The sequence below is a fragment of the Hipposideros armiger genome, unplaced genomic scaffold (genome assembly GCF_001890085.2).
Source record: "Hipposideros armiger isolate ML-2016 unplaced genomic scaffold, ASM189008v1 scaffold_119, whole genome shotgun sequence".
NCBI classification, from domain to species: domain Eukaryota; kingdom Metazoa; phylum Chordata; class Mammalia; order Chiroptera; family Hipposideridae; genus Hipposideros; species Hipposideros armiger.
The window spans coordinates 151,749-178,888 of NW_017731469.1; the positions used below are offsets into that span (position 1 = coordinate 151,749).

At 42.7% G+C, this 27,140-nt stretch overlaps 1 protein-coding gene across 1 annotated transcript in view; it reads right to left on the reverse strand.

The window, feature by feature from the left end:
• Nucleotides 1–7,224: 7,224 nt before the first annotated feature.
• TAF1 (TATA-box binding protein associated factor 1) overlaps nucleotides 7,225–27,140 on the reverse strand; it is a 70,750-nt gene continuing 50,834 nt past the window's right edge. Inside the window, 8 exon segments of the mRNA XM_019647970.1 lie at nucleotides 7,225–8,626; nucleotides 8,629–8,758; nucleotides 10,871–11,048; nucleotides 12,922–13,078; nucleotides 14,263–14,388; nucleotides 17,353–17,358; nucleotides 17,508–17,624; nucleotides 17,958–18,025. Coding sequence (XP_019503515.1) covers nucleotides 8,531–8,626; nucleotides 8,629–8,758; nucleotides 10,871–11,048; nucleotides 12,922–13,078; nucleotides 14,263–14,388; nucleotides 17,353–17,358; nucleotides 17,508–17,624; nucleotides 17,958–18,025 — 878 coding nt within the window. The 3' untranslated portion in view covers nucleotides 7,225–8,530.

Sequence of the window (27,140 nt, forward strand, 5' to 3'; positions counted from 1 at the left end):
TGTTGTTAGGAGCACGTGCTCTCACCAGCTGAGCCATCCTGCCACCTGTTGGCAGCTCAGTGGCAGCTCAGCTCGGATGCAACTCACTGGCCCATGTGGGAATCGAACCAGTGACCCTGTTGCTCAGAGCTCGCACTCTTAACCAACTAAGCCACTCGGCCGGCCCTCCTGTCTTAATTATTACAGCAACTTTCACATTGGTTTCCCTGACTTCTTATTTGCTAAGAGAACTCAGATGTATGCAGGGAAGAAATATGCCCTAGGCCAGGAGATAAAGGGCAGTGTGTTGATCGTGGTGAAAGCTCCTGCTTTCATGACATAAAGGACAGCCATAACTGGTGTCTCTACTTTGTCCCTTTTTCCTTCCCCAAACATGAATATGATTACTGGAGCTGTAGCACCCATTCTGTGACCATTAGGCAACAAGCTTGAGGGCAAAAAGCCAACACACTAAGGAAGGTTGAACATAAAGACAGATATTGAATTCTTGATGCCATTGCTAAGCCACTGAACCAATACTGGCAACCACCTATCTCTGGTTTCTTATGTGAGAATAACAAATCCCTGTTTAGGTCAAGTTTTCTGTAACTTACAGCCACACAAATGTCACCACGTCACTTTCCTCCTTAAAACCCATGAATTTCAGGAGAGAGGCCATTCTTCATGGAAGGGCACACGGTATCCATCAAGACTTGGCTCCCATCTGCTTTCCAGATGCATCTTCCACCATGATCTCAGCTCTCAGGCATCACCCTACTGGACGTCTCGGCAGTATTTTCTGTTGATCATGACTTTCTTTTTGGAATTCTTTTCACTTGGCCTCTGGGAACTGTACTTCCATCCCCTGGTTTTCTTCTTCATAGTCTGCTCCTTCTTGGACTCTTCATCTTCTTGGTCTCTGTATTTGTTCAGGTACCCCCAGGACTCAGTCCTTTAACCTCTTCTCTTCTTTGCACTCAATTCTTTGGTGCTGTCACCTAATCCCATGGCTTTAAACACCACCTGAGTGGTGATGACTCCCAAATTCCTGTGTCTAGCCTCAACTACTCCCCTCAATGCCAGACTCATTAGCCAACTGCTTATCCAGCATTCTCCACATGGTTGCCTAAATGGCACCTCCACGTAAAGATGAGACTCTTTATCCCCTGCCCGCAACCTTCTTTCCCCTCCATGGTCTCCATTTCATTACACAGCATCCCAGCCTCTGCCTCATACCTCACATCCAATCCATCAGCCAATCCTGTTGGTTCTACCTTCAGAATCCATCTCTACTCATTCTCACCAGTTCCATACTACCAACCTCATCCAAGCCACCACCATCTCTTGCATGATCACTACAATGGCCTACTAAGCAGTCTCCCTGCTTCCAGCATCGCCTCCTACTATTTACCACAAAGCCAAAGTGATCCTTTTCAAACCATAAATAAAATCATGTCACGCCATGCTTAAAACCTTCGAATGGCCTCCCATGCCACAAAGATTTATAGAATCTGGTCTCTGGAAACCCCTATGACCTCATCTCCTACCACTCTGCTCTTGTTGATGCTGCACCAGATAAGATGGCCTCCTGTACTGTGCCAGTGTCCTTGTGCTGGCTGTTCTTTCTGCCCAGAATGATCCGCCCTCAGATAGATACGTGATTTACTCCCCAAGCACCTGATCTAAAATAGCAATTTGCCCCCATGCCCACTCTCTCTACCATACTTCCACTTTCTTCTTGGTACTTATCACCACCTTCCATATATTTATTTACTGTCCGATGCTGTTTTCCCAGCACTTAGATCACTGCCTGGCACACAGTATTCACTCATTCAATTGATATTTGCTGAATGAATGAATGAATGAATGCTAGTTCTTAGAACTATGAGTAACCACAAAATTCAATAAATATATCTCTGGACCCCAGAGCCCGACATAGTACCAGGTACATAACTGGTATTCAATAAATGTTTGTTGAATGAATCCTGTAAACATGCTCCTACCTTAGGAGTCTTTTAAAAATCTTCTGATGATCTCATTTCTCCCTCTAGTTATTACTAGTGTGCTCCTCCTTTTCACAGCCTAGCTTTCTCACCTTCCAATTACTATTTGCTTAGTTTAAAAACTTTTCTCGGCTGGCCGAGTGGCTCAGTTGGTTAAGAGCTTGCTCAAGAGTTTGAGCTCTGAGCAACAGCGGTTCGAGGCCAGCCCGAGCTAAGCAGCCGCTAAGCTGCCAATAGGTAGCAGGATGGCTCAGCTAAAAAAAAAAAAACAAAAAAAAAACAAAAAAAACCTTTTCTCACATGTACCAGAAAGAGTATGTATACATACATACTCTTATGATTTAATTCTTTAAATTATATATGCAATAAAATCACATATGAGCATATGATTTTAATGCATAATAAAATGAACACCGCTGTGCTCACCCATCAGCCTGAGAACCAGAACACGACCACAGCCTCTGAAGCCCTCTGGAGGCCCTTCTGATTTGCATTCCTTTCCCTTCCCACAACATACAACTGCTATCAGGAAATTTTACTTTTCTTTATTTTTAGAACTTTACATACATAGAATCATACAGAATAAACTTTTTGGAACTTGCTCTCTCTACACATTGTTTTCGTGGGATTCACCCATGTTGATACTTGTAGTGGTATTCCTTTTCACCAATGTGTCTTCCGTTTTATGATCAACACCACAATTTATTAAGCCAGATGTCCTGCTGAAGGGCATTTGAACTGTTTCCAGCTTTTTGCTATGAAGATCAGTGCGGCTATGAATGCTTTTCAATTCTTGTACATATCTTCTGGTACATTTGTGCAAGAAGTTTTCTAGTGTATATGGTGAGTGGTACAGTTGCTGAGTCATAGAGCATACAGGCCTTCAATTTGTGAAAGACACCACATCTGTGAAGCCCACTAAAAATAGGTATGCCTGTAACCATGTTCACATTTACTAAATGTCAAAACGAATCCAAAGTGATGGTCCACTTCTTCTAGCACGATTTCTATTGCACAGTCTTCTGACAACACTGGTATTATCAGACTCTACCCTTTGTGCCCCTCAATGAGTTTCCTCATCTGTACAATGGGAATAATAATACCTATCTCAAATGGTTCAGGATTAAATGAGGTCAGGAGTCTGGTAGGAAGAGCACTGCACACAGATGCTCACACAGCGAATGGCGGCTAGTTAACCAAATCAGGCTGTTTCTACTTCCTCACATTGAATTCAATTATTCAACCCACTCATCATCTGGCTTCTGCACCCACAGTTGCAAAGCCACTGTTTTCTCATGAGGCTCACCAACTGCCACGTCCAAACGCCCATTTCAGCCCTTGACTGGCTGACTTTTCTGCAGGTGCCAGCCTTTGCCGACAGCTCGCTCGCTCCCACTCTCCTTTGGAATTCTCCTCAACAGTGTGTCCTGGTTTTCTCATACATGTCTGGCCAGTCTTTTAAAGTATTTTTTGTGGTTCTTTCGTTGCTCACCTTTTCACATTTTTAAAAAACGTTTTACCTGTATCAAGGTAATGCATGCATTTTGATATGTCAATGACGGCTCCTGGGAGGGCTTCCTGGGCCATCACATTAGCATTCTCTCCCTTCACTTTGCTTTTCTTCCCAGTACTTCCCACTCTTACTCACTCTGTGACTGTCTACCTCTCCCACTAAACTCAGCTCTTTGAGGGAAGGGGCTGTTATATTCACTGCTGCAGTCAGAGATCTAGAATAATGCCTGGGCTCCATCAATAGTGGCTGATGGACTGAAACACCCTCATGTTATCAGTTGCCTCCTAAATTCTCAGTCTCTGCCTACTCTTCTTACCTTACAACTGACATATCCTGCCTAAGTGACTGTCACATTGTCTCTAGGGCTGTTCTCCTACAATCCATACTCCAAAGTGAAGCCACCCAAACCCTTCCAGGCATCCCTATAACCTTCAGGATTGAGTCCAAATTCTTTCACAAAGCCCCCCGGGCTCTCCACAATCTGGACCCGGCTATCTCGAGTTTCAGCTCCTGAGGGCCCCTCTCATGGGCACTGTGCTCTACCCCCGGGCTAACTAACGAAAGAACGATTCAGTCACATGCTCTCTTCTCTGCCCTGAATGGTGCCCGCCCCTTCCCCAGTGTCTGCTTTGCCTGGCTAACTCACACTGGTCATGTCTGAGGTCTGGCTCTTAGTTCTACACTTGGGGATACGCGTCCTTCTCAGCACTTTTACGAGACACTGCATTTATCATGTCATTTATTGTGCTCTAACGTGTACCTATCCAATCCGACACTGCATTCACAGCACCCAGCACAGTGCTCAGTACAGCGAGGTCAGGAAATGGTTATGGACAGGAAATCCACCCCTCTGCCTCTCAGATCCAGGTCTTTGCCCCAAATCACTTTACCTTTTTTGCTTCTCCACTCTGACAGCTCAGTTGCTAAGTCCCTTTGGAGAAAAATCACACAATAAAGTAAACTGGTAACATTAAAAATTCTCTAACCTCATTTGTGCATCCAAGAGCCACAATCCTTTTACGGATCCCTAGTCAGCTCCCGCTCCCATTTCCCTCAGAGACCATTAAAAAAAGAAGAAGCACTTGAACATTAATAGAAAGGTTTGCAGTGAAAAGAATGAGTCCTCTTCCTACTCTGCTTCACAGGTGTGAACGGCTTCAAGTGCATCTTGCCAAAAACCTTTTCTGTGAATATGAAAACACAGGTTGATATACCCTTTGTCCCCCAAAACAATGAAACCAAACAATGCCTACTAGCCTATCGCTTATTTTTTCAAGAATATCTTTGAGCATACAGTGCCAAGTGAAACACGTCAGAGAGAGAAGTACCGTATGATTTCGCTCGCGCATATGAGGAATCTAAAAAAAAATGAATAAACAAAACAGGAACAAACTCGGATACAGAGAACAGATCAGTGGTTACCAGAGGGGACGGGGAGGGGGGGGGTGCAAAAGGGGAGAAGGCGACAACTGCATGGAGTTGGACAGTAACTAGGCTTTCCGGGTGATCACCTTGTAGTGTATATGGATGCTGAATTATAATACTGTCCACCTGAAACTCATTGAATAGAAAAAAATATCTTTCCATATTAGCACATCTAGAGTTTCCTCCTTGTTTTTAACAGTTGCGTATTTTTCACTGAGTGGATGTACCATAACTCAACATCTCTGCCACTGATGGACATGTAGCTGGTTTACAGTTTTTCTTTATCTCCCTCAGTGGTTGAACACTTTTATTCAAGTTCCCACCCCATTTTCACTTTTCCCACAAGGATGATCTTATCTATTTCACAGAGGAAGCTAAAGCTATGAAGTGTGAACTCCTTCAGCTTCCTATCTGCCTTATCTACACACTGATCTGTAAGTGTCCTCCATCCTTTCGTCTATCTCAGGGGAAATATCTCTGGCCGTCCAGGAGGGAATGCTAGCTATGCTACCATAATATTCCCTCCTGTTTTCACACACATCTTGCCCACAATTGTCCTCTCTTGCTTTTTTCCAACCTCTCCTACTCCATTGCTTTCTGCCCTAAGCCTACGCAAGCATACTGATTTATCTTCCATCTTTAGACTCTCCCATTTTTACTCCTCACAGCCTAGCTTCTTGAAAGAGTCGTCTATGATCTCTATTGTCACTTCCTCATCTTCCATCTGTTCCTCGCCCTGCTGTTGGCTGACTTCCAACCTCACTACTCTAAAATTCTTGTGCTGGCTCAAGTCACCATGGCCCTCCTAGCTGCCAAACCCGAAGGCTCTCTTCTCTCGGGCCTCACTTTACTTCTCCTTGCTGTGGCACATATGTCTTTTTCTCCCTTAAAACTCCTTCCTTGGTTTGAAAAACATCACTCTTCAAGTTTTCCTTCTATTTGTAACTGCTTCTAAATACTGGTCTTCACCAGGGTTCTGTCCTCTATGCTCTGCTGACTACACATGTCTGCTACGTGTCCTCACTTACTGCCAGGGGTGCACAAATCCTCAGCCCTCCATTTACATGCTTCCAACCGAACTCAGCTGTTTCTCCTGTCTTCCACTCAGCTTGTCCAGCGAATGGCATCACCATTTACCCAGTCACCTAAGTCAGAAACTTTGGTGCCACTGTTTTACTTTCCATTATCCAGTGTCACTAAATGCACCCCTCATTCCACCCCTACTGCCAACGCCACAGCCGGCTGAAGTCTCCATCATCTCCCCTCTGGCAGCAGCCCTTCCAGTCCATCCACTGAAACACTGCTGCCAGAGCCATCTCTCTAAAATGAGCATTTCATCCTGAGCCTCGGAATCGCTACACTACCTATGCTCCCTATATTCCTTCCTCCCCTCTAAAACTACTTGTTCCATGACAGCCCATGCAGTTTCATGGCCCTAAGCACTCTCCCTGTGCCTCAACTGTCCCCCTACCCTCTCCTTCCCTCCCCTATGACTATCTGGCAAACTCCTCCATGCCTACTCTTCATGGTCCATCTCAAGGGTCTCCTCTTAAAGCCTTCCCATTCTCACTCCACAGGCAGCGTTGGTAGAAACACCTTCCTTTCACGACAGAACCTTGTCAATATTCATTGCAATGATCACATTTTATTAAACTTACTTATTTACATGTCTATCTCTCATCCTAGACCTTAAGCTCCCTAAAATCAGAAACTACATCTTGCTTCTGTATCAGCATCTAGCAGACTGCTTGATAAATGTTGAATGAACACATGAATACCATGTACCCATCCACTCTCCCAAACTAAATTTTAAAAACTGCCTTCCACACCCCCTCCTCCACCCTGAAATACCAATTGGTCACCAAGTCCTATTGATGGTACCCCCTAAAGATTTCTCATATTCATCCTCCCCCCACTCCCATCTTAAGGCCACAGTTCTAGTTTGGGCCCCTTCAACCCCTTACTTGAACTAGATTTGCTCCTCTCCAAACCATTCTCCACATTACTGCTTCAATTTTTTAAAACATTTTTTATTACAAAAATAATACATACCTGTAAAAAAAAATCAAACAATACAGAAATAAAAGCACAATATCCCAGCCAGAATATGTATACCCACATGGCCCCCTCCCCTCCAATGCCATCTCCCAGAGGTTATCATTGTGAAGAGTTTCGTGTGTATACTTTCAGGTCCTTTTCCTTTGCATACACAAGTATACATAAACACATATAAATACACACACGATTTTGTATTTTCCAAAAAATGGGGTCACACTTGTCTGTTACCAATGATTCTTCAATGTCTTCCTTCGTTCACATAGAAAATGTCTAACACAAAAATGTCATTACATCACTCCATAGAGCTCCTTATTTCCTATAATATAAATGCATTAGAATCACATTCAAAACTTTTCATGATATATGCTTCCTGCCCATCTTTCAGGCTCATCTCTAGCCATTTCAGGATTAAAGGACTGGAACTAAATCACCTTAAATCCTTTCTGGAAGAAGGCAGGTAGAAACAAACAAACAAACAAACTAGGAACACACTCTGTCATTTCTAGACTTCAGCCTTTTCACTTCTTACACTGCTTGGACTTTCCTATTTGGCAAGCTCAATCAGCTTAAAAATGACCTCTAGGAAGACTTCCCTGACTTTTTCAGACATAATCACACTCCACTATTTTCCTCTATACTTGTTATCTAGCTTATTAATTGCACTTATCTCATTAATGCATTGACATGTTCTGAATCCCACCCCCTCTCCCAGCTTGATGGTGAGCTCTTTGGGAAAAAGGACTGTGTCTTATTGACCTTGGCACACCAAGGATCTGGTCATGGAGCATCTGCTGAGAATTTTATGATCCTGGGAACATTTACTGAGTACGTACTGTGCACAGAACCATATCCTAAGCATGAAAAGAACGGAAGACACAGTCTTGCCCTGAGGAACTCACCATTTTCCTATGATTTCCCCTGGGGGTGGAGGGATGGAACACATTTCCATGGCAACATACCACTTCTGACATATAGCCTGTGTCAAAGATTTACACAGCCGTTTGCCTGAAATCCATTTAGAACGAGGCATTGTCTGATCAAATAAGGAATAAAGTAATGGGCAGTTTGTCCAATAGGTTTGTTTTCAGTGTGGCAACGAGTCCACCAGAAAGAACCGAATTCTCTGTCCTAGCAGGGTGGCTGGAACCTGTTCCAGCCTGCAAATTAGAAAACTGACATGGTATCATGCTTGGAAAACATCTAATCCACCAAGAGGACATAAAGTGATTAGTCCTTTCATAAGTTCTCCTTCCCCAGAGAAAATAACACCAAAAGCAGTAAATCAAGTTTGAGGAGGGCACTGGACAAGGAGGAGATTGCTTCACATTTATTAGTGGGTAAGGGAGGCTGCTTAGTTTTAATCAATGGGCGACACTGCCCCAGGAAGATCAAGAGAAGTGATTCGTTATCATTTACTTACTATTTTTCAAGGCTAAGGTATTAATCTGGTGATTTCAGGATGAGACAGTGCACAGATATAAAAAGACTGGGGAAAGGTGAGTCACCTAGGCTGCAGAAAAGGGAAGGTGACCAAGGAGGCCCAAATGAAGCCTCATTCATCAGAGTCCAAGTCACTGTCCCCAGCAATGGAGTGGAAATCCTCACTGTCCTCCTCGTCCTCTGACAGGTGGACCTGGCTTAGTACGCTGTGGGCCCAGAGCGCTGCTCTTCCTCCTCCTCCTCCTCTTCTTCCTCCTCTGAAACCTCATACCCACCGATGCTGCTGAAGCTTGTGTCTTGGGTGTTCGACTTGGGGTCAGGCTCCTCATAGCTCCCATAACTGAGAAGAGAAACATGTCATCTCTCAAGCTCGGGCACCATCTAGCTGACCAGTCCCATTCCTGGTGCCACCAAGGGATCAGCCCATTTCACCTCCCCTGGACACTAAAATGACTGTTTCTCGACTGTTCTACAGGCCCCGAAGAGAAAAATGATCCTATTCAAAAACATCAACTTGCCAACTGCATATACACAAGAAGGAACTCCCTTACACCTGGACAACACACTGCCAGCTTATGTCACATGACCACAAATGCTCTGACAGCCTCATAGTTCCATCTACCACAGCCTCACGCAGCTACATATCCAGTCAGTCAATAGCCAATAGGCTTCTTCAGCTCCCTCCTTTCCATCCCTACTCTGCAGGCCTCGGCTTGGCCTTTGTTGTCTCTGGCCTACACCACTGAAATCAGTCCTCATGCCTCCAGGCTTGCTCTCCTCCAATTAATTATTCATACTTCTGCCAGAGTGCTCTTTATTTTTTGTTTGTTTGTTTATTCTTAATTTTACTTAGAAAAAGTCACATAAGTAATGCATGTTCACGGGTTTAAAAAATATATAACCAGAAGAAAAGAAAAAAAATCACCAATAACTCCATTACCCAGAGGTAATCTTTTGGTATATGACCTTCCAATTTTTTTTCCTATGCACTTCACTTAGATATTTAAACATTTTTTAATTTACAAAATTAGAATACTCTACATACTCGTTAGGATTCTGCTTTTTTTCACTCATAATGAACATCTTATAAACATACATCTATAGCATCATTTTAATAGCTGCATGATATTCCACTGTATGGCTGTAACAAGATTTATTGAAGTCACTCACTAAGACATCTAAGCTGGCTCCAATTTTCCCACTATTAGAAAAAATGCTGTGATAAACATCCTTGTACAAACATCTTGATTAAGGTGTTTTATTACTCCCGTAATTTCCTAGCCCTGAAATTTGGGGGCCAAAGTAGATACACATTTTCAAAATTTTTCATTTCTGATTCAGCTGTTTCCTTCTTCAACCAGCTCCCCTACCCCACTCCCACCCTAGACCCAGAAAAATCCCATGGTTGCCTATCACAGCACTTTTCATGTTACACTATGATCGATCAATCACCTGTTTACCTGCTTTAGGTTTCCAATCAGACTGAACTCCTAGAAGGAAGGGACCACATCTTAAGTTACATTTGTACTTGTGTTAAACATTTGCTGAATGAATGAAGACTCTCGCCGCTCCCTGAATACCTCTGGCTAGCTGTATCTGTACCTTAAGTGCAACATGTCCAAATACAAATTCGTTTTTTCGTTCTTTCCCACCCCATCTAATGTCTGTTCATCCTCTTTCTTACCTCACTGAGATTCCCATTCATTATACAGCTGATCTCTTTACCTCCCACATCCAATTCATGTACCCTCTAAATAGCTCTTGAATATGTCCCTCCCTCTTGCCCCCCTTCTAACAGGTCCAGTTGACATCCTTACCAGCACTGCCCTAGAGTTATTTAATACAAAAATGTGACATTATTTCCTTTTCCTTAGATAATGATTCCCATTACCCCAAATCCAAATGTTTTAGCATGTCATTTAAGGTCCTCTGTGATATAATCCATTGCTACTACTGGAGCCACAACTGCCAACGGACCTCCCTTCACTGTGGAACACACTTGGTTAATTTTTGTGCCTGTGAACTTATTGTTCCATCTCTAAGGATCTCCTCACCTGCTGCCACTTATCTGCTTAGTAGATTCCTATTCATCCTGTAAGGCCCATTTCAAATGTTCCCTTGTCTGTGAAGCTTTCCCTGATGTCTCCCAAGCAGAGAGAGATTCTCCCTTGTCAGTGGCGACTTGGGACTTTGTACTTAACTTATGCTACAGCACTGAGCACACTGCATTGGTTGTGATTTTGTTTGGATCAGTCTTTTCCACTAGACTGTGAACTCCTCAAGGCCAGGGTACTTCTTGCTCCTCTGTGGATCCCCAAGGGCCTAGCACAGTGCCTGGCCCTACGAGGTGCTCAGGTGGTGTTTGACGGATGGAAGTAATCTGATGCTGGGCCCTGTGACATCATAGCTGGGCACTGATGCCACAGCCCTGGAGCGTGTTGCTGCTGATTACCTGATATTGCTATCCTCCAAACCACGAGAAGCCTCCCCACCGTCTCCCTCATAGGACATCATGCTTTCTTCATTTTCCATGCCCATCCTTGTGTTCTCCTGAAGCATACGGGGCTGTTTGGGTCTTATCCCACCAGATCCCACGTCAGAGTCACTTCCACTTTCACTCAGCTGGATAGCTGTGAAAAGAAAAGAGACAGATCCTCACATAAGCATGACAGAATCAACATCTTTGGCTTGGTCTTCCCAAACTACTTACCCCACACATCTGCACAGGCGCTCTGCCTGGACCCCTGACCTCGGAGGAATGCTTAGGGTCAACACTGGCAAGATCTGTCGTTTGGAAACTGAATCCAAATAACCATTGCCTTTTTCCATCTCAATCCAATCTATCTGGCTTTTTTCCTATTATCGCCTCCTCTACTCTCCCTGCCACTGCCACTAATCCAGGAAACACCTCAAAGCAGGATCTTTTTTCTTAATTCTCCTGCCCTATTGCCACATGTCGCTTTTTTTTGTTGTTCTTATCAAGTATTCAAATCAAAACTGCAATTTAGGTGCCTGTTCCACCACCATCTTTTGCACCGCCTGTGTTGTATTTCTTCACTTCCTCTAAGGCTAATAAACTTGATCATCCTACTGTTACTGGACAACCTAGCTGCACCCCCCCACCACCACAGAGACTTTTAAGTGTTCTTTCGTATAGAAATGGTAAGTCTCCTCCCTAGCTCCTTAGTTCCTTAGCCCATGGCTTTGATTACTCTTATCAGTTTGTGAATCCTAGACTAAAGGTTGCTCCTAGCCTGAATCCTAGAATTCTCCTATCCCCCTGCTTCTTGATTGCTTTATAAATCAGTTTCTGAATCTTAAACAATAGAAGTCTCCTGCTTCAGATAACTTTTTGAAAGCCTGTGACTTCCTAATATCTCCCAGGCCAGTAAGCTAAATGCCAAACCCATTCTGGGCCCAGACAACTGACACCACCTGAGTGACAGGCTGAATGGCCACAGGCTTCATGAGAGCTAACCGATTTATTAATTAAAATATATTTTTCCTCATTCAGGGGCCTTGAGGATACAGAGGACACCCCAACAAGATTGCCAGTCACAACCAAAGAAGCCAACACAGCCTTCCATGCGGAGCTCAAGACCCCTTCCTCTCATCTGAGATCAGCTAGGGTGAGAGTTCTGTGAATCCCCCAATAGGCAGGGACAGCTCTACGCCCCTGCCCAGCAGGAAGCAGGTACAGAAGAAGAGACCTCCTGTCCCTCAGCTTCCCATAGAGATTTTATAGGGATCACGTCTCTCAAGGGGAAAACAAGGCAGGCAGTTAGAGGCAGGCATTGGGTTTCCGCATTCCTGCACATCCCACAGAGTGTGACCGTCAAGGGGACATCCCCTCTCCACCCACCAAAACTCCCCTTTGTATTGTAATTACCTACCCCTGTGGGAAAACAAATGGGCACAAAATACCCAACTAGATCAGACCAGTCACTCGCACCTGCGCAGTACCTCTTGTCAATCACAGGTGCCAATCAAGTGGTCCCACGCCCATAGGGGAACAGCCCATTCTAGAGAAAGGGGATAAAAACTCCAAGTCCTGGGAAGTCCGCCCTGCTCTTTTTGACCGCTTCTTCCCTTTTTGAACCCCTTCCTCCCTATTTTTGAGCTTGCCTTTGCACATGGCCCACTCCAAACTCTTTGGAATGTAATTTCTCTTCTAATAATGGGCCCTTGAGCCACTCTACTGCTCGGGCCTACTTCTCCTTCTTTGAAATGTACTATCTCTTCGAATATACTACTTTTCCAGTTATTTTACTCCGGCATCTATTTCAATTCTTTGCTCGAGCTGCCAAGGTCCTGGACTTTGCACCGAGAAGGGCCCACTCTCCGACAACACTATGAGTGTGAGCTCAGAACTCTGAGCTCTATTAATGGCACTTCATTAAGAGAGCAGTTTGCAGTAACAGCACATGTGGCCAAGAGCTTCCTAGCCAGTCCTGAGGGTGCTCTATGAGCTACACAGGAAGAGAAGCAAAGAGCAAGACCCACCAGAGAAAGGATTGTCTCCTTCTTCGTCGCTCCCAGCATCTTCCTCATCATCTTCTCCTTCAGACATAAGCAGATCCTCATACAGCACACTGGCTTGAGGCTGCTGCACGGTTCCTTCCTCTTCATCTGCAAGGTCACCATCCGCATCTTCACCTTCCTGAATAAGATCAGCTGAGGGTCAAAGTCCCACCAACTGCCCAAGGAAGACCTGAAGCCACCTCCAGCCCCCCCCCCCTTGCTGCCTCTCAAGAACATAAGTAACTTCGGTGGGTAGAATCGTATTAGCTGCTTCCAAGGACTGAAGTCAGACTGGGCCTCCTTCTGAAGACCCCGGTAGCACCCTGGGATGTGGGCTGTCCTGTACTGGGTGTGTGTCAGGGGCGCCTATCATATAAGGAATAATGGAACCATAAGCTTTCGATAAGCATACTCACTGGGGCTGGAGTCAGGTTTCCCATCCTCCTCCTCCTCATACCCTTCAATTTCTACATCAGAGTCTTCCTCACACAGCCTACCTCACCCCTGGTGCATGTGAGTAAGGAACACAAATAGCACATCATGGAGGGATGTGCCAGTGGGAGGAGCGAACCAGGGCTCTCACCCAGGATGGAGGCTCCTCCCTGGCAGCCCACCCAACCCCACAGCTAGTGGGGGCTGAATACACAGCTCAGGGCATGTGAATTTCCCCATTCGTTCTCTGGAAATCACAGGTAGGGAAAAAAACCCAAGAATAGGAAGGTCCCGTGTCTACTCTTAACGGTATCATCATATGGAGACTCTTTAGCCGTGGTTGGACTCTTTGGGACAGAAAAGCTCTTCTGAGTTTTGTAATCTCCAGGTGAACCCTGGCTGAGATCAGCTGACAGGCTTTCTGGCTTCATTCAGGTCAGGGGTGTCTTCTGATACTGCTAGAAACGGCCAATTTTAAACATTTCATCTCACTTTATACCTAATTTTCCTTTAGAGTACTATATATATATATATATATATATATATATATATATACAGTAAAGTAGCAGGGCAAATATTGCCAACTCTTATCAGTGAAAGAAGCTGGTCTTCCTAGTCACCTGTCAGGCCACTCTGATGCCTCACACACTTTTCACACTCGTGCCTTCCCTGAAGTTCTGCTGTGCCTGACTCTGCCCATGGGGACAGACAGTAGCAATGCCAGTCATGCAACCTGCCACCATACCACCTTGAAATCAGATTCTCAAGCCTTCCTTCCTAGGGTCAGGGAGTTCAATTATCCTTCACACGTCATATATCACCCCCAGCAGTCCTCCACTCCTCACCCCAAAGCATACCACCAATCTCACAAAGAGAAAAAGAATATCCTACCTGTGTCACCTGTTTCTCTGGCGTGGCGGTGGGAATATCCAGGACAGACATGTTGCTCTCATCTTGAAATACAGAGGCGTCTCGAGACATACTGAGGGATGTGTTGGTATCATACAAATCGGGAGGCTGTGGCACAAATCATACGACTTAGCTTCTATTTAGGCAAGGGAGTAAGAAATACAGAGAACTCCCCCTTAGAGCATTCACTGCAGAAAGAGGTCATGCACACCGATCCATTTAGAGACAGTATAATTTGAAACAACTTTGGGGGCAGGTTTTGGGGGATCTTGCAGGTGTTCCTCTTCCTAGCAAAGAGGCATTTGATGCACACGATCAGAGGCCAGAAGAAGGACAGCGTCAAACTTATGGGGCAATTCTACATCCTAACAGCTTTTCTGGTCACTAACCTGGTTTATTCTAAGCCTTACTTATCTTTTCGGTTTTGGGCCCAGGGTTTCCTGCCAGTGCTATTTTGATTGTTTGGTGTACAGACGTCTAATAAGAAATGGGAGCAAGGCATTTCAACCCCAACAAAAGCATGGAATGGGTTAATAGCTCATGAGCTCATCAGAGGAGGATGCTACGAGGCAAAACGGTGTGGTGAAAAACCATGGGCTTTGGAGGAAACTGCCCTGGGTTTGAGGCCTGGCTCTACCACTTGCTAGCCGACTAACTTTAACAAATTACTTCATCTCTCTAAGTCTTGGTTTCCTCAGTTGTAAAACATAGACAATAATGTCTATCTCACAAGGTTGTTGGGACATTTAAGAGATATGTGTAAGCTCCTTACTCAATGCCTGGTATTCAGTAACTTATGGACCCCTTCCCTCTTCCCTCTCCTGAAGAGAACAGGGACTATTCAGTGACAGGAGGGCAGGAGGGAACAACAAAGCGCAGGCTGGAGAAATTGGAAAGCATTCTCCAAATAGCTGGCTGAGGGTAGGAATATTATATGCAGCTATTTAAAAATCATGTTTTCAAAGGCTATTTAATGAAATAAATAAAATGCTCAGAATACAATGTGAAGTGAAAACAGCAGGACACAAAACCATCATCACCAGTTTCACTTTCAAAGTGTGTCTATAAACACACACGTGCATGCATACACTAACCACCCACCACCCCCGGATTTAAAAGAAACACACCAAAATGTTCACAGAGGTTGGTTTTTTCTGAGAGGTGGCCTTGATTTTAGCTAACTTATTTCTTCTTTATGTTTTCCAATTTTTCCCAACAAACATGTTACCTTTATCAACAAAAAACCAACATGTGTGTTATTTTGTGGTGTTTTTTTTTTAAGCAAACAAGCAAGACTGATTGAGAAGAAGGTTTTGGAGAAAGAGGGAAAACAGAATTCAAAGGATTCCAGAGCAGATAAACTAACTGTGGAACAGAAGAGAAAACCAGGGAAAGAAAGGTTATGTGGGAAACCACAAAATGAGCAGTTTTAAAGAAAGTGTGAAGCTGAATGTATGTCACAATAGAAGGTAGGTGGAAACAGCTGAGTGACAACAAATTATGGACACCATCACTTAGAGCTGGAAGTAAAGTATAGTTACTGTTATGTCTCTGTACAACCAGAATTGTACTATGACAGGGTAAACGTACGCACACATTCTTTAATAACAGTTGGGTTAGATGGGAACAGTGAGGAAAGACGAGCACTCGTGCACCTTCCTCAGGTTAAGAGGTCAGGAACTGGGATTCCTGTTTGAAATGTGGACATAGCAGCGAAGGCAACGATGAGAGGACACAGTGGAGTAATGAAGAGGCACTGTCTACGCCCTACTCTTCAACGGAGACCTAACTGCATCAAACTACAGCTCCTGCTCACCAGGGAGAACAGTTGTCAGGTGTTCTTCAGCCATTTGAAACAGTGTGGGAGGGGTAGCGAAGGAAGGAAGACAACTTTTGGGTCTAACCTCTGACTCACCTAGGCTTCCACTGTCACAGACTACAGCAAACCATGCATGTACCACTCGTGGCCAGACTCTCCAGGCGAATGATGGCTAACACCCAGGCCTCACTCACCCGGTTACCCAAGCCCAAGCCCCCATTAACTCAACCTGCCCACACACTCCAAGAGCCTTTACTTGCTCTGGCCTGGAAGAAGTATCTTAGGGTTCCTTATACTTGGCCCCTCAGTAACCTAGGTTTCGGGATGAAAGAAGAGAGTAAACGATAGGGAGAATGCAGGAATAAGATACAGAGAGCAATAACCTAACAGATCGCATAGGTTGCATTGTCAGTTCAGAGTGACACCTGAGTAGAATGAAAACAAGTTTTGCAGTGGGAAGAAGGACAGTTTTGCATTGAACTATGTGGTTAGATTTGAAAGGGCCTTTTCAAGCTTTGTAGACAGCTTTCATACATAGGGAAACAAACATTTATTGAATGTCTACTATGTGCCAGGCAAATTAACTCATTTAATGTTTACAACAATCTTGAAAAGTACATTTTAGAGAAAAGGAAACGGAGTTAAAGAGGTTAATTTCCCAACTTCAGAAAAAGCTAGCTAGTTAGCAGAGCTAAGTTCCAACCAAACCCAGGCTTGTTTTATGCCAAGCGTCATGGACTTTCCACTCCACCACAGTGCCTCCAATACAGAAATCCAGCACTGGCTAGTCTGTTAAGTCCTATTCTTCAAACATGCTGCCATCCCTTTAAGAGTACAGTACAGAAAGGGTCAGTACAGAAACACTAAAAATTTCTTATTAGTCCTACTCTCCAGTCTTTTGGCATATAAATGTAACAACATTATAAAGATTACCTGTCTTCATTTACGAGGAGTGTCAATCTGGAAAAATGGGCGACATCTGAGCTACACTGAGGTACCTCTGAGGGAATGAGTAATCAGGCATCGCTAAGGCACAGGGACAATGTGGCCCATGGCTATAGCTGAGAAGTCCCAGAGTCCCAATTCATGGGCAAGGGAGCTCAGGAGACTCAAGCGGAATGCCTCTACTCCTAGTCAGGAATCTGGTGTTCCTAAATTCTACTTAAGAAACTAAGACCCCACCCCACTCATTCATCCCCCACCTGCCTCTTCTGGATTCAACTAGGCCACCAAGACCCATGGCCCTCACTCACCTTAGCCTTTGAGAAGACAAGAAAGCACACGAAAGGCATATGAAGAGGAAGGACAGAGAAGAAGGGTATCTCAGTAAATACATCTGTTAACACGCTCCCCATTTCCCAAACCAATAAGAAAACTGTAAGGCAAGGTTCCTAGTCCTCAAACTCACCTGAGGTGTATAAGGCCCTGGGGTCATTGGGTCCAAGCTTTCTAATTCTGCTTCCTCCAAAGCTGCTTCTTTGGCTGTACAAATATCCTTCTCGAGTTGAGTCAAATGCTCATCATACTGAAAAATAAAGAAAATAAGTGAATTCATTCAACACGTGTTTTAGGCGCTGGGGATACAAAAGTAAAGAATGTAGACAAAATCCCTGTCTTCAAGGAGCTTCTATTCTAGCAGCAGGACACATATAATTCAAATAAATATCATATGGTTTGTTAAAAACATTTAGTGCTAGGTAGGAGAATAAAGCAGGGAAGGAAATAAGGGATCCAGGGTGAGGATGGGGGGGAAGGATATTCATTTTAAAATAAGATAGGCAGGGAAGGCCTCCTCACCCAAGGGAACAAAGGGATTCCAGAAAGCTAGATCCCAAGGGACCACCTCTTTACCACCTACCTCAGTCAATGTCTGGTAACAGACGTTCACAATCTCCTGAGCCGTCTTAGTATACTGACTTTCAGGCCCTATAGGTGAAAAAAGAAAGTGCTACTACCTTTGCAGACTTCAGTTCCAAAAATTTACATTCTGTCACCAGCAGTGCTGTCCCATTATCCTAGACCCTCAAAATCATGCTTCAGCTTTAACTTGGACTCTGGCTTTACTTTGGGAAGTAGAAAATTTCAAAAATTGAAAAACAGAGGGGCTGGCCGAGTGGCGCGTTGGTTAAGAGTTGGCTTGGGATGCCAGCTCTGAGCAACTGAGCCCCAGTTCGGATCCCACATTAAGGCCAGTGACACTGCACCTTCTACAGCTAAGATGGTGAACAACAGCTCAACCTGGAGCTGGGCTGCCGTGGGGCTGCAGTAAGCTACCATGAGTGGTTGGCAGCCGGAGTGAGCTGCCAAGAGCCGCCATGAGCAGCTGTCCAGGGGCCGGCGACCCATCTGCCTCACTTGGGAAGAGCACAATGATAATATCAACATGGGCCAGTGAAGCAAGTTCCTCCACAACTAGACTGAAGAACCAAAGGACAGCAACTTGTCTGTTCCCCTTCCCCGATTCCTCAATGCTGTTCCCCTCCCCCGATTCCCCAATAAATACTATCTTTTAAAAAAGAACAACAAAAAAAATCAGATACTGGGGCCGGCCAAGTGGCTCAGTTGGTTAAGAGCGTGAGCGCTGAGCAACAGGGTCGCCGGTTCAATTCTCACATGGGCCAATGAGCTGCGCCCGAGCTGAGCTGCTGCTGAGCGGCCAACAGGGATGGCTCGGCTGGTGAGAATACGTGCTCATAACAAGGTTGCTGGTTTGACTACCGCATGGGATGGTGGGCTATGCCCACCCGCAACTAAGATTGAACACGGCACCTTGAGCTGAGCTGCCCTGAACTGCCTACGGGCAGCCGGATGGCTGGGTGGTTAGAGCCTGCACTCTTAGCAACAAGGTTTCCCATTTGACTCCTGCATGGGTTGGCAGGCTATGGCCACCTGCAACTAAGATTGAACAGGGCACCGTAAACTGAGTGGCTGCGAGCTGCCAACAGGCAGCCGGATGGTGACTGGACTTGGAGCTGAGCTAGCTGCACCCTCCACAACTAAGGCTGAAGGACAACTTGGCTATTCTCCTTCCCTATTCGCCAACACTGTTCCCCTTCCCCAATTCCCCAATAAAATCTTAAAAAACAAACAACAAAAAAAGAGATGCTATTATAGTACAATGAACTCCCCTGTATCCACTACCCAGCTTTAATGATCAGCAACATTTGGTCAATCTTGTTTCATTTAAACCTGAAATTTCACACTCCTACCAAATTACTTTAAAGCAAATTTGTATAAAAAAAAGTATAATTCCATTTCATCCATAAACTGTTCAATATACATCTTTAAAGACTTTAAAAACAAATAACCATGTATGACAGTAACATAGTAGACATGCGTTATTATACATTTGTCCAAACCCATAGGATGCACACCACCAAGAGTGACCTTCATGTCAACTGTGGGCTCAGGATGACAACTATGTTATCAGTGCAGGTTCATTGATTGGAACAAATGCACCACTTGGGTCAGGATGTTGATAGTGGGGGAGGCTGTGCCTGTGATGGTGGGGAGACACAGGGTATATTGGAACTATCTACACCTTCAGCTCAATTTTGGCTCTAAACTGCTCTAGAAAATAAAGTCTAAAAAATCTGCAACTATAGTATATCCAAAATAATTAGCAATAATTCTTTAATATTATTAAACAGCCAAAAAAAAAAAGAAAAACCCAGCCAGTCAACATTCAAATTTCGCTATTTCATAAATGTTCTTTTACATTTGATTTTTTTGAACCATAATCCAAATAAGGTTCATACATTACATTTGACTGATGTGTCTCTTTCAGACACTTTTACCCTATTAGGTGATTCTTAAGTAAACAATAGAGTTCCCCATATGGCCCTAGTCATAAGTTGCACACTGGCTGCTTGCAGGTCAATCCAGTTTTGTTTGGCCCATATAAAAAGTTCAGTCCAGTTTGTGAAAATAGATTGAGCTATACACTCACAATATATACAATTTTTGTGTATAAATCATACCTCAATAAAGTTTTTAAAAAGTTGGAATTAGTTGACATTCCACAATCAAGACAGTTCATATAAAAACCCAAATGTCTTAATTTCTCTTAAAAAGTTGAAAGATGTGGCAACACAGGGTCAGCATTCCCACACCAGACCGACTAGCTGGAACTCAGTAGCAGCTGGCCTTTTCAGATAAGGCACGTGTTCTCCAGGATACCACAGTCCCTCCCAGGTCTGCTTACCTCGCTTATACCTGTCTGCTCCTGAGGGCGTCTGAATTTTTAATCCCTGCCTTCAGTGCTTTCTAAGATTCTTTAAAACATTTTTGAGTACCTTCTATGTGCCAAGCACTACACACAGAAACGAGTAAGATATAGACCATATACATCCTCAAGAAGCTTATAGGCTAGCACAGTGAGATAGACTATAAACAAATAGGGCACACTTTAAACACACCTTCTCTCAACCGTAGCTCACATCTGACTGACTGCACTGAGCAAGTTGAAACTAGTCACACACTGTTACTAAGGTTCAACGCGCTGCTTCCAGTGTTGAAGATCCCTGCGCCTTTCTGTTGGATGGCGTTCAGCAGCAGCATTCACCGTATCTTTTGATCACACCTCGTATATACACCACCTTGGCTAAACACACTTATTTCATATCTCTATTAACAGTTAAAAAAGTAACAATGTAGACACTTCAGAATACCTGTTCCTGTACACTAAAGTTTATACTAGGGCTATCCTCTTCATTTTTAAGCACTTACTATAAGCCAGGTCTTGTGCCAGGCTCTGGTGATACAAAATAAAAAACAAAACAAAGCTAACAAATAAGAAATCAAGACAGGTCTCTGTCCTCAGTGCCCTTTCATGGTCCCATGGAAAAAATATATATACGGACTCCTAATTTCAGTAACAGACCAAGTCCTAAGGGACTGCAGGGAAAGCGATGACTGCTTTAGAGAATGAGGTGGTGTTGAAGAGCAGTTTATGGAAACTGTTCTCATCAGGTCCCCAGTGATAAGCTAATTGCTGAATCCAGTGAACACTTCAGACTCAACCTTAGAAGCCCTGCATTATTTACAACTGCCATTCACTTTTTCTTCCTTGAAACTCCCTAATCCCATGGCTTCTACAGAGCACTCACTACTCTTTCCTGGTACTTCCATCTTTGGTCACTAGTTCATTCAACAGATACTGAGTGTCTACTATGTGGCAATCATTATCCTAAACACTAGGAAAATAAGACACATTTCCTGCCTTCGCGGACTGACAGCAATCACTCGATTTAAGCCACTAAGTCTACCTGTGCCCATTTTTCTTTCTATACTCTTCACCCAGATCTATATGATACCAACTATAGTAGCTTATATAAAGTAAACACCAGGGAAGTTAACACTAATATATATATCCCTCATGGTAACATTTTTTGTTTTTCCTGGTACCGCACAGTTGCCTTGAAAATACATTACAGAAACTCCAGGGCTGAAAGAAAGACTTTTTCTGTATCTTCTTTCTCTTTTAATAACTAATTATCTTATTTTCTCAAATGTTATTTTTTGAAAATGTGGACTTTGCCGTAGCCTTAATCTTTTCTTGTGCATATTTGTTTACTGGTGTATTACACTATCTCACTCAGCACAAGTATGGGACTTCCAAAGAATTGCTGCCTTACACCAGATTGCTATACCACTATCAGCTCAAAACAGGATGTAATAGAAGAGGGCTAGGAAGTTACAGACATCAGATGTCTACTCCCTATCAAATTGAAGCAGAAACTGAATTCTTGAACAACAAAGCAGTATTCTCATAGAAATGAAATGTCAAATGACGATAACCACTGGTCAATCTACTTCAGCCACTGTATTTTTGAAAAACAAAGTAGAAATCCAATTTAGATATTTTCTCAGAAACATTCATGATGATATTCATTTAACTCCTTTGCTTTTTTGAGTCACATACGAACAGATATTACTTAAACAAAACCAAATACTTGCATGGACAAAAAACTGTCCATAACATACTGTCAAGTGAAAAAAAATGTAGAACAGAATGCAAAAATATGATTTTTGTCAAAAAAGAAAAAGTATATGATATGTATAGAAAAAGGTCCGAGATACTTCACACCAAACCTGACATTGATTACTCTGGAGAATGGGAATGGAAGGAAGGACAGGACAGGGAGATTTTTCCTTTTCACTTTATATAATTTTATAAGGTTTGATTGTTTTTAATGAGCAATTTTTTATGATGAGCAATTTCAAATGAGTAATTTTTTGTGATGGAAAAGTTTGGTTAAAGCAATACACTTGAATTTTACAGAAAAAATTTGATTGGCAAAGATTGTTAAACACTGATCATTTCCAGTGTTTGAGGAGGTTCTAGGAAAACAGGCCTTCTCCATCACTGTTATTTTTACTACAAACAGATATAACCTTTTGGAAATCTTTCAGAACATTCATCAAAATTTCCTACAGAAATATTCCTACAAGCACACAGTGATATCAATGAAACAGAAAACTAGTGAAAAGCTGCTTGCAAACCAGCATTATATACCTTAAGTGCCCAACAGAAGAATGGTTAAATTGTGATACATATATCTATGCTATGGAATACATTAAATGGAATGATAGGTGTCTATATGTACTAACATGAGACAGAATGAGTAAAGATGTCAATTCTCCCCAAATTGATCTATAGGTTTAACACAATTCGTATCAAAATTCTGGCAAAGACTTTTTTTTTAGATAGACACAAGATTCTTCTAAAATTTACATAGAAAGGCCAAAGAATAAAAAAACAAGTTAGAAAAAGGCTAAAATGAGAGGACTCACTCTACCTGACGATAAGACTTACTATACAGCTACAGTAATCATGGCAGTGTGTGGAGCGGTAGATACATAAGATCAATGGAACAAAATAAACCCAGAAATAGACCCACACACTCAACTGATTTTGACAAAGGTGCTCAAAACAATTCAATAGAGTAAGAATACTCTTCTCTACAAATGATAATGGAACAACTGGACATCCATAGGAAAAAAAAAAAGAACCTCAATCTAAACCTCATACTGTATACAAAAATTCAAAATGGATCATGGATTTAAATGTAAAACACTAAAACTATAAACCTTAAAAAAAATTAGAACCTTTGTGACCTTGGGCTCAGCAAAGACTCTTAGAGATATACCAGAAGCATAATCCATATGACAAAATTGACAAACTGGACTTCACCAAAATTAAACATTTCTGCTCTTCCAAAGATACTGTCAGGAGACTGAAAACACAAGACACTGACCAGGAGAAAAATCTTTGTAAATCATTTATCCAATAAAAGCCATGTACCTAAAACACACAAAGAACCCTCAAAACTCATTATTAATAAGAAAACAACCTAATTAAAACTGAGGCCAAGAAATGAACAGACACTTCACCAAAGAAAACACATAGATGGCAAAAAACACAGGAAAAGATGTTTAACATCAACAGCCATTAGGGAGATGCAACGTAAAACCACAGTGAGAGAGAAGAGGTACAATTTTTAAAAATAGTGGTGGGAATGTACAATGATACAGGCACTCCGGAGAAGAGTATGGCATTTCTTATAAAAAAACGTACATTCACCATCATACTCTTGGGCATATATCCCAGAGAAATGAACATTTATATTCATACACAACTCTGTATATGAATGTTCACAGCAGCTTTATTCATAATAGCAAAATACTGGAAATCTGAATGTCCTTCAGTGAGTTGAACAAACTCTGGTACAATGGAACAGTACTCAACAATTTTAAAAAATGAACTACTGATACATGTAACAATTTGGATGACTCTTAAGAAAATTATGCTTAGTGAAAAAAGTCAATCTCAAAAATGTTGTATTATTCTTTAATATGTTTAAATGTCAAAACTCTAAAGATGGAAATCAGATAAGTGATTGCCAGGGGCCAAAAACAGTGGTGAGTGCATGTGGGGGGCTGCAGATACAAAGAGGTAGGTAGCATCAGGGAGTTCTTTCGTGGTGACAAAACAGTTCTAAATCTTGATTGTGGTGGTGGTTACACGATGCGATAACCTCCATAAAACCACACACACACACACACACACACACACACACACACGAATACAGATTTTGTTAAAAGGTGCAAACTGAATAAGGTCTATACTCTAGTTAATGGTAATGTACCAATATCAATTTCCTGGTTTTGATTTTGAACTACAGCTATATAAGATGTCATCATTGGAGAAAGCTAGGTGAAGGATAATTAATAATCCTTGTATTTTTTAATTATTTTTTAAAATTGGGGAACGGTGTTTTTCCAGGACCCATCAGCTCCAAGTCAAGTAGTTGTTTCATTCTAGTTGTGGAGGGCACATCTCGGTGGCCCATGTGGGATTGAACTGGCAAACTTGGGAGTTATGAGCACTGCGCTCTAACCAACTGAGCTAACCGGCCGCCCCTATTTTTATAATTTTTTTATTATGATTATTTTATTTTATAATTATTCTAAAGTACAAGTTTAAAAAAGCAGATCAGAATATACTCATGAGCAAAGAACTACAGAATAAAAATGATAATTTTATAAAAAATAAATTTAAAAACTGTAATTCTTAAACATGTTTTATATCAGTACAGAAAAAAGTATGGAAGACTATAGACTGTTACCTCTGGGGAATGAAACTATGGGAAGGTAGGCAGAAGCTTTAATTTTTTTGCATATATTTCTATATTGTTTGACCTTTTTATAATATAAATTATTTTAATTAAAAAAATATGTCTGGGGCCAGCCGAGTGGCGCGATGGTTAAGAACTCGCTTGGGATGCCAGAGGGCCCCGGTTCGGATCCCACATATGAGGGCCAGTGACACTGCCCTCTACAGCTAAGATGCTGAACAACAGCTCAACCTGTAGCTGGGCTGCCGTGAGTCGCCGGCGACGGCGTAGGCTGCAGCACTTGTGGCAGTGGGTTGCCATGGGCTACTGTGTGTAGCCAGCAGCCAGCGTGAGCGGCAAGCAGCCACAGTGAGCGGCCGTCCAGAAGCCGGCGACCGGTCTGCCTCGCCAGGGAAGAGCACAATGATGGTGCCAACTTGGGCCAGTGAAGCAGTGTCCTCCACAACTAGACTGAAGAGCAAAACGACAGCAACTTGTCTGTTCCCCTTCCCCCAATTCCCCAGCACTGTTCCCATCCCCCTAATTCCCCAATAAAAATCTTAAAAAAAAAATAGGTCTGACAGGAATGTGCATAATAGGTTAGAAAGAGGTTAAGTCTGAAGGCCGGAACATTGGCCAGGTGACTATTATAATAATCTAAGCAAAATACAATGAGGGCGTTAGTGATATCTTGGGAGTTGGGGATTCATTCAAGGGGAATAATGAACAATATATGAGGTTTCTAGATGTAGCTACTGGGTGACACTTGTGCCTCATCAAATCCAGATTGGAAATAGTAAAGCAGTGAGTAAAGGACATAAGGAGAAAGCTAGAATAGAGAAGGAAAGAACAATGTGAGGTTAAGACATGTTTGAAGTTCAACTGGGACACCCAAGAGGAAATGTTCAGCAGTTGGTTGGGGACGTAGGTCTTTGCCCAGGACAGACCTGAGAGTCATCAGGAAAGGGGTGGTGCTTGAAGTCACAGGAATAGGCAGAACATCATTCCGTAAAATAGACTGAAAAGGAATGGCCTAAGAGGTAGGAGGAAAATGAGAGCTGGAAGTTGTTATGAAGCCAGTCATACCACAGTTTCAAGGAAGAATGGGCAGTGATGTCAAATACTGAGGGGAGGTCCAGATAAGGACTGAAAAATGTCCACTAAATCTGGCAATTATGTGATCCTGTTCACTTGGTATGCTGGGCAGGGTAAAAGCCAGATTAAAGCTAAGTGAGACATGAATGGCAGGTGAAGAGGCGTGCAAGAGGTGCTACATACTCATAAAAGAACCTTGAAAACATTATATTAAGTAAAATAAGCCAGAAACAAAAGGACAAATATTCTATGTATTATATGATTCCACTTATGAGGTACCTAGAAGAAGCAAATTCATAGACAAAGTAGAATAGAGTTTACCAAGGGCTGGGAGAATGGTTTTTCTTCTGCTTTTTTAAATTGTTTGATGGGTACAGCGTTTTTGTCGAGGATGATGAAAAAATTTTGGAAATGGACAGTGGTGATGGTTGCACAACACTGTGAATGTACACTGAACCATACATGTAAAAAGGTTAAAAGAGCAAACTTTCATGTTGTGTATATTTTACCAAAATAAAAACAAACAAAAAAGTCTGGCTGTGAAGAGAAAGAGAAAGGATGACAGCCAAGAGGCTGCAGCAGGATTGAGGGAGATTTTATTATCTTCAGTGATATGAGACATAACCTTTTTGTAAGAATATTTATATCTTGGTCCCAAACTCAAGAGTCATTGACAGAAAAAAAGAATCTTATTATTTATTAAAGGCCAAACTTATAGTCTCATAGGACAGACTTAGAAACTAGTACAGTCAGGTGCTACATCAACAACATTCTGGTCAGTGATGGACCAAATACATGACAGTGGTCCCGTGAGACTATAACGAAGCTGAAAAATTCCTATCGCATAGTGATGTCATAGTGCAATGTATTCCTCACATGTTTGTGGTGATGCTGGTATAAACAAACCTACCGCATTGCCCATCCTGTAAGACTACAGCACATATACATTTACAATAATGGGCGACACCATCTACGTTTGTGTAAGTGTACTCTGATGTTTGCGTAACGACGAGATCACCTAATGACGCCTTTCTCCGAATGTATCACCATCATTAAGCAGTGCATTACTGTATATGGAAACATATTAACCTACAAGCATTATATTAACCTATCAACACTACTGTATCATCTATTCATAATCTTCAAACTGACTGAAACCTTTAGATTTAATAATGACACAGGGGAAAAAAGCACATGTCTAATAGCAGCAACATTTTAAAATTAGGGCTGGCCGAGTGGCGAAATGGTTAAGAACTGGCTTGGGACGCCAGAGGGCCCCAGTTCGGATACCACATATGAGGGCCAGTGACACTGCCCTCCACAGCTAA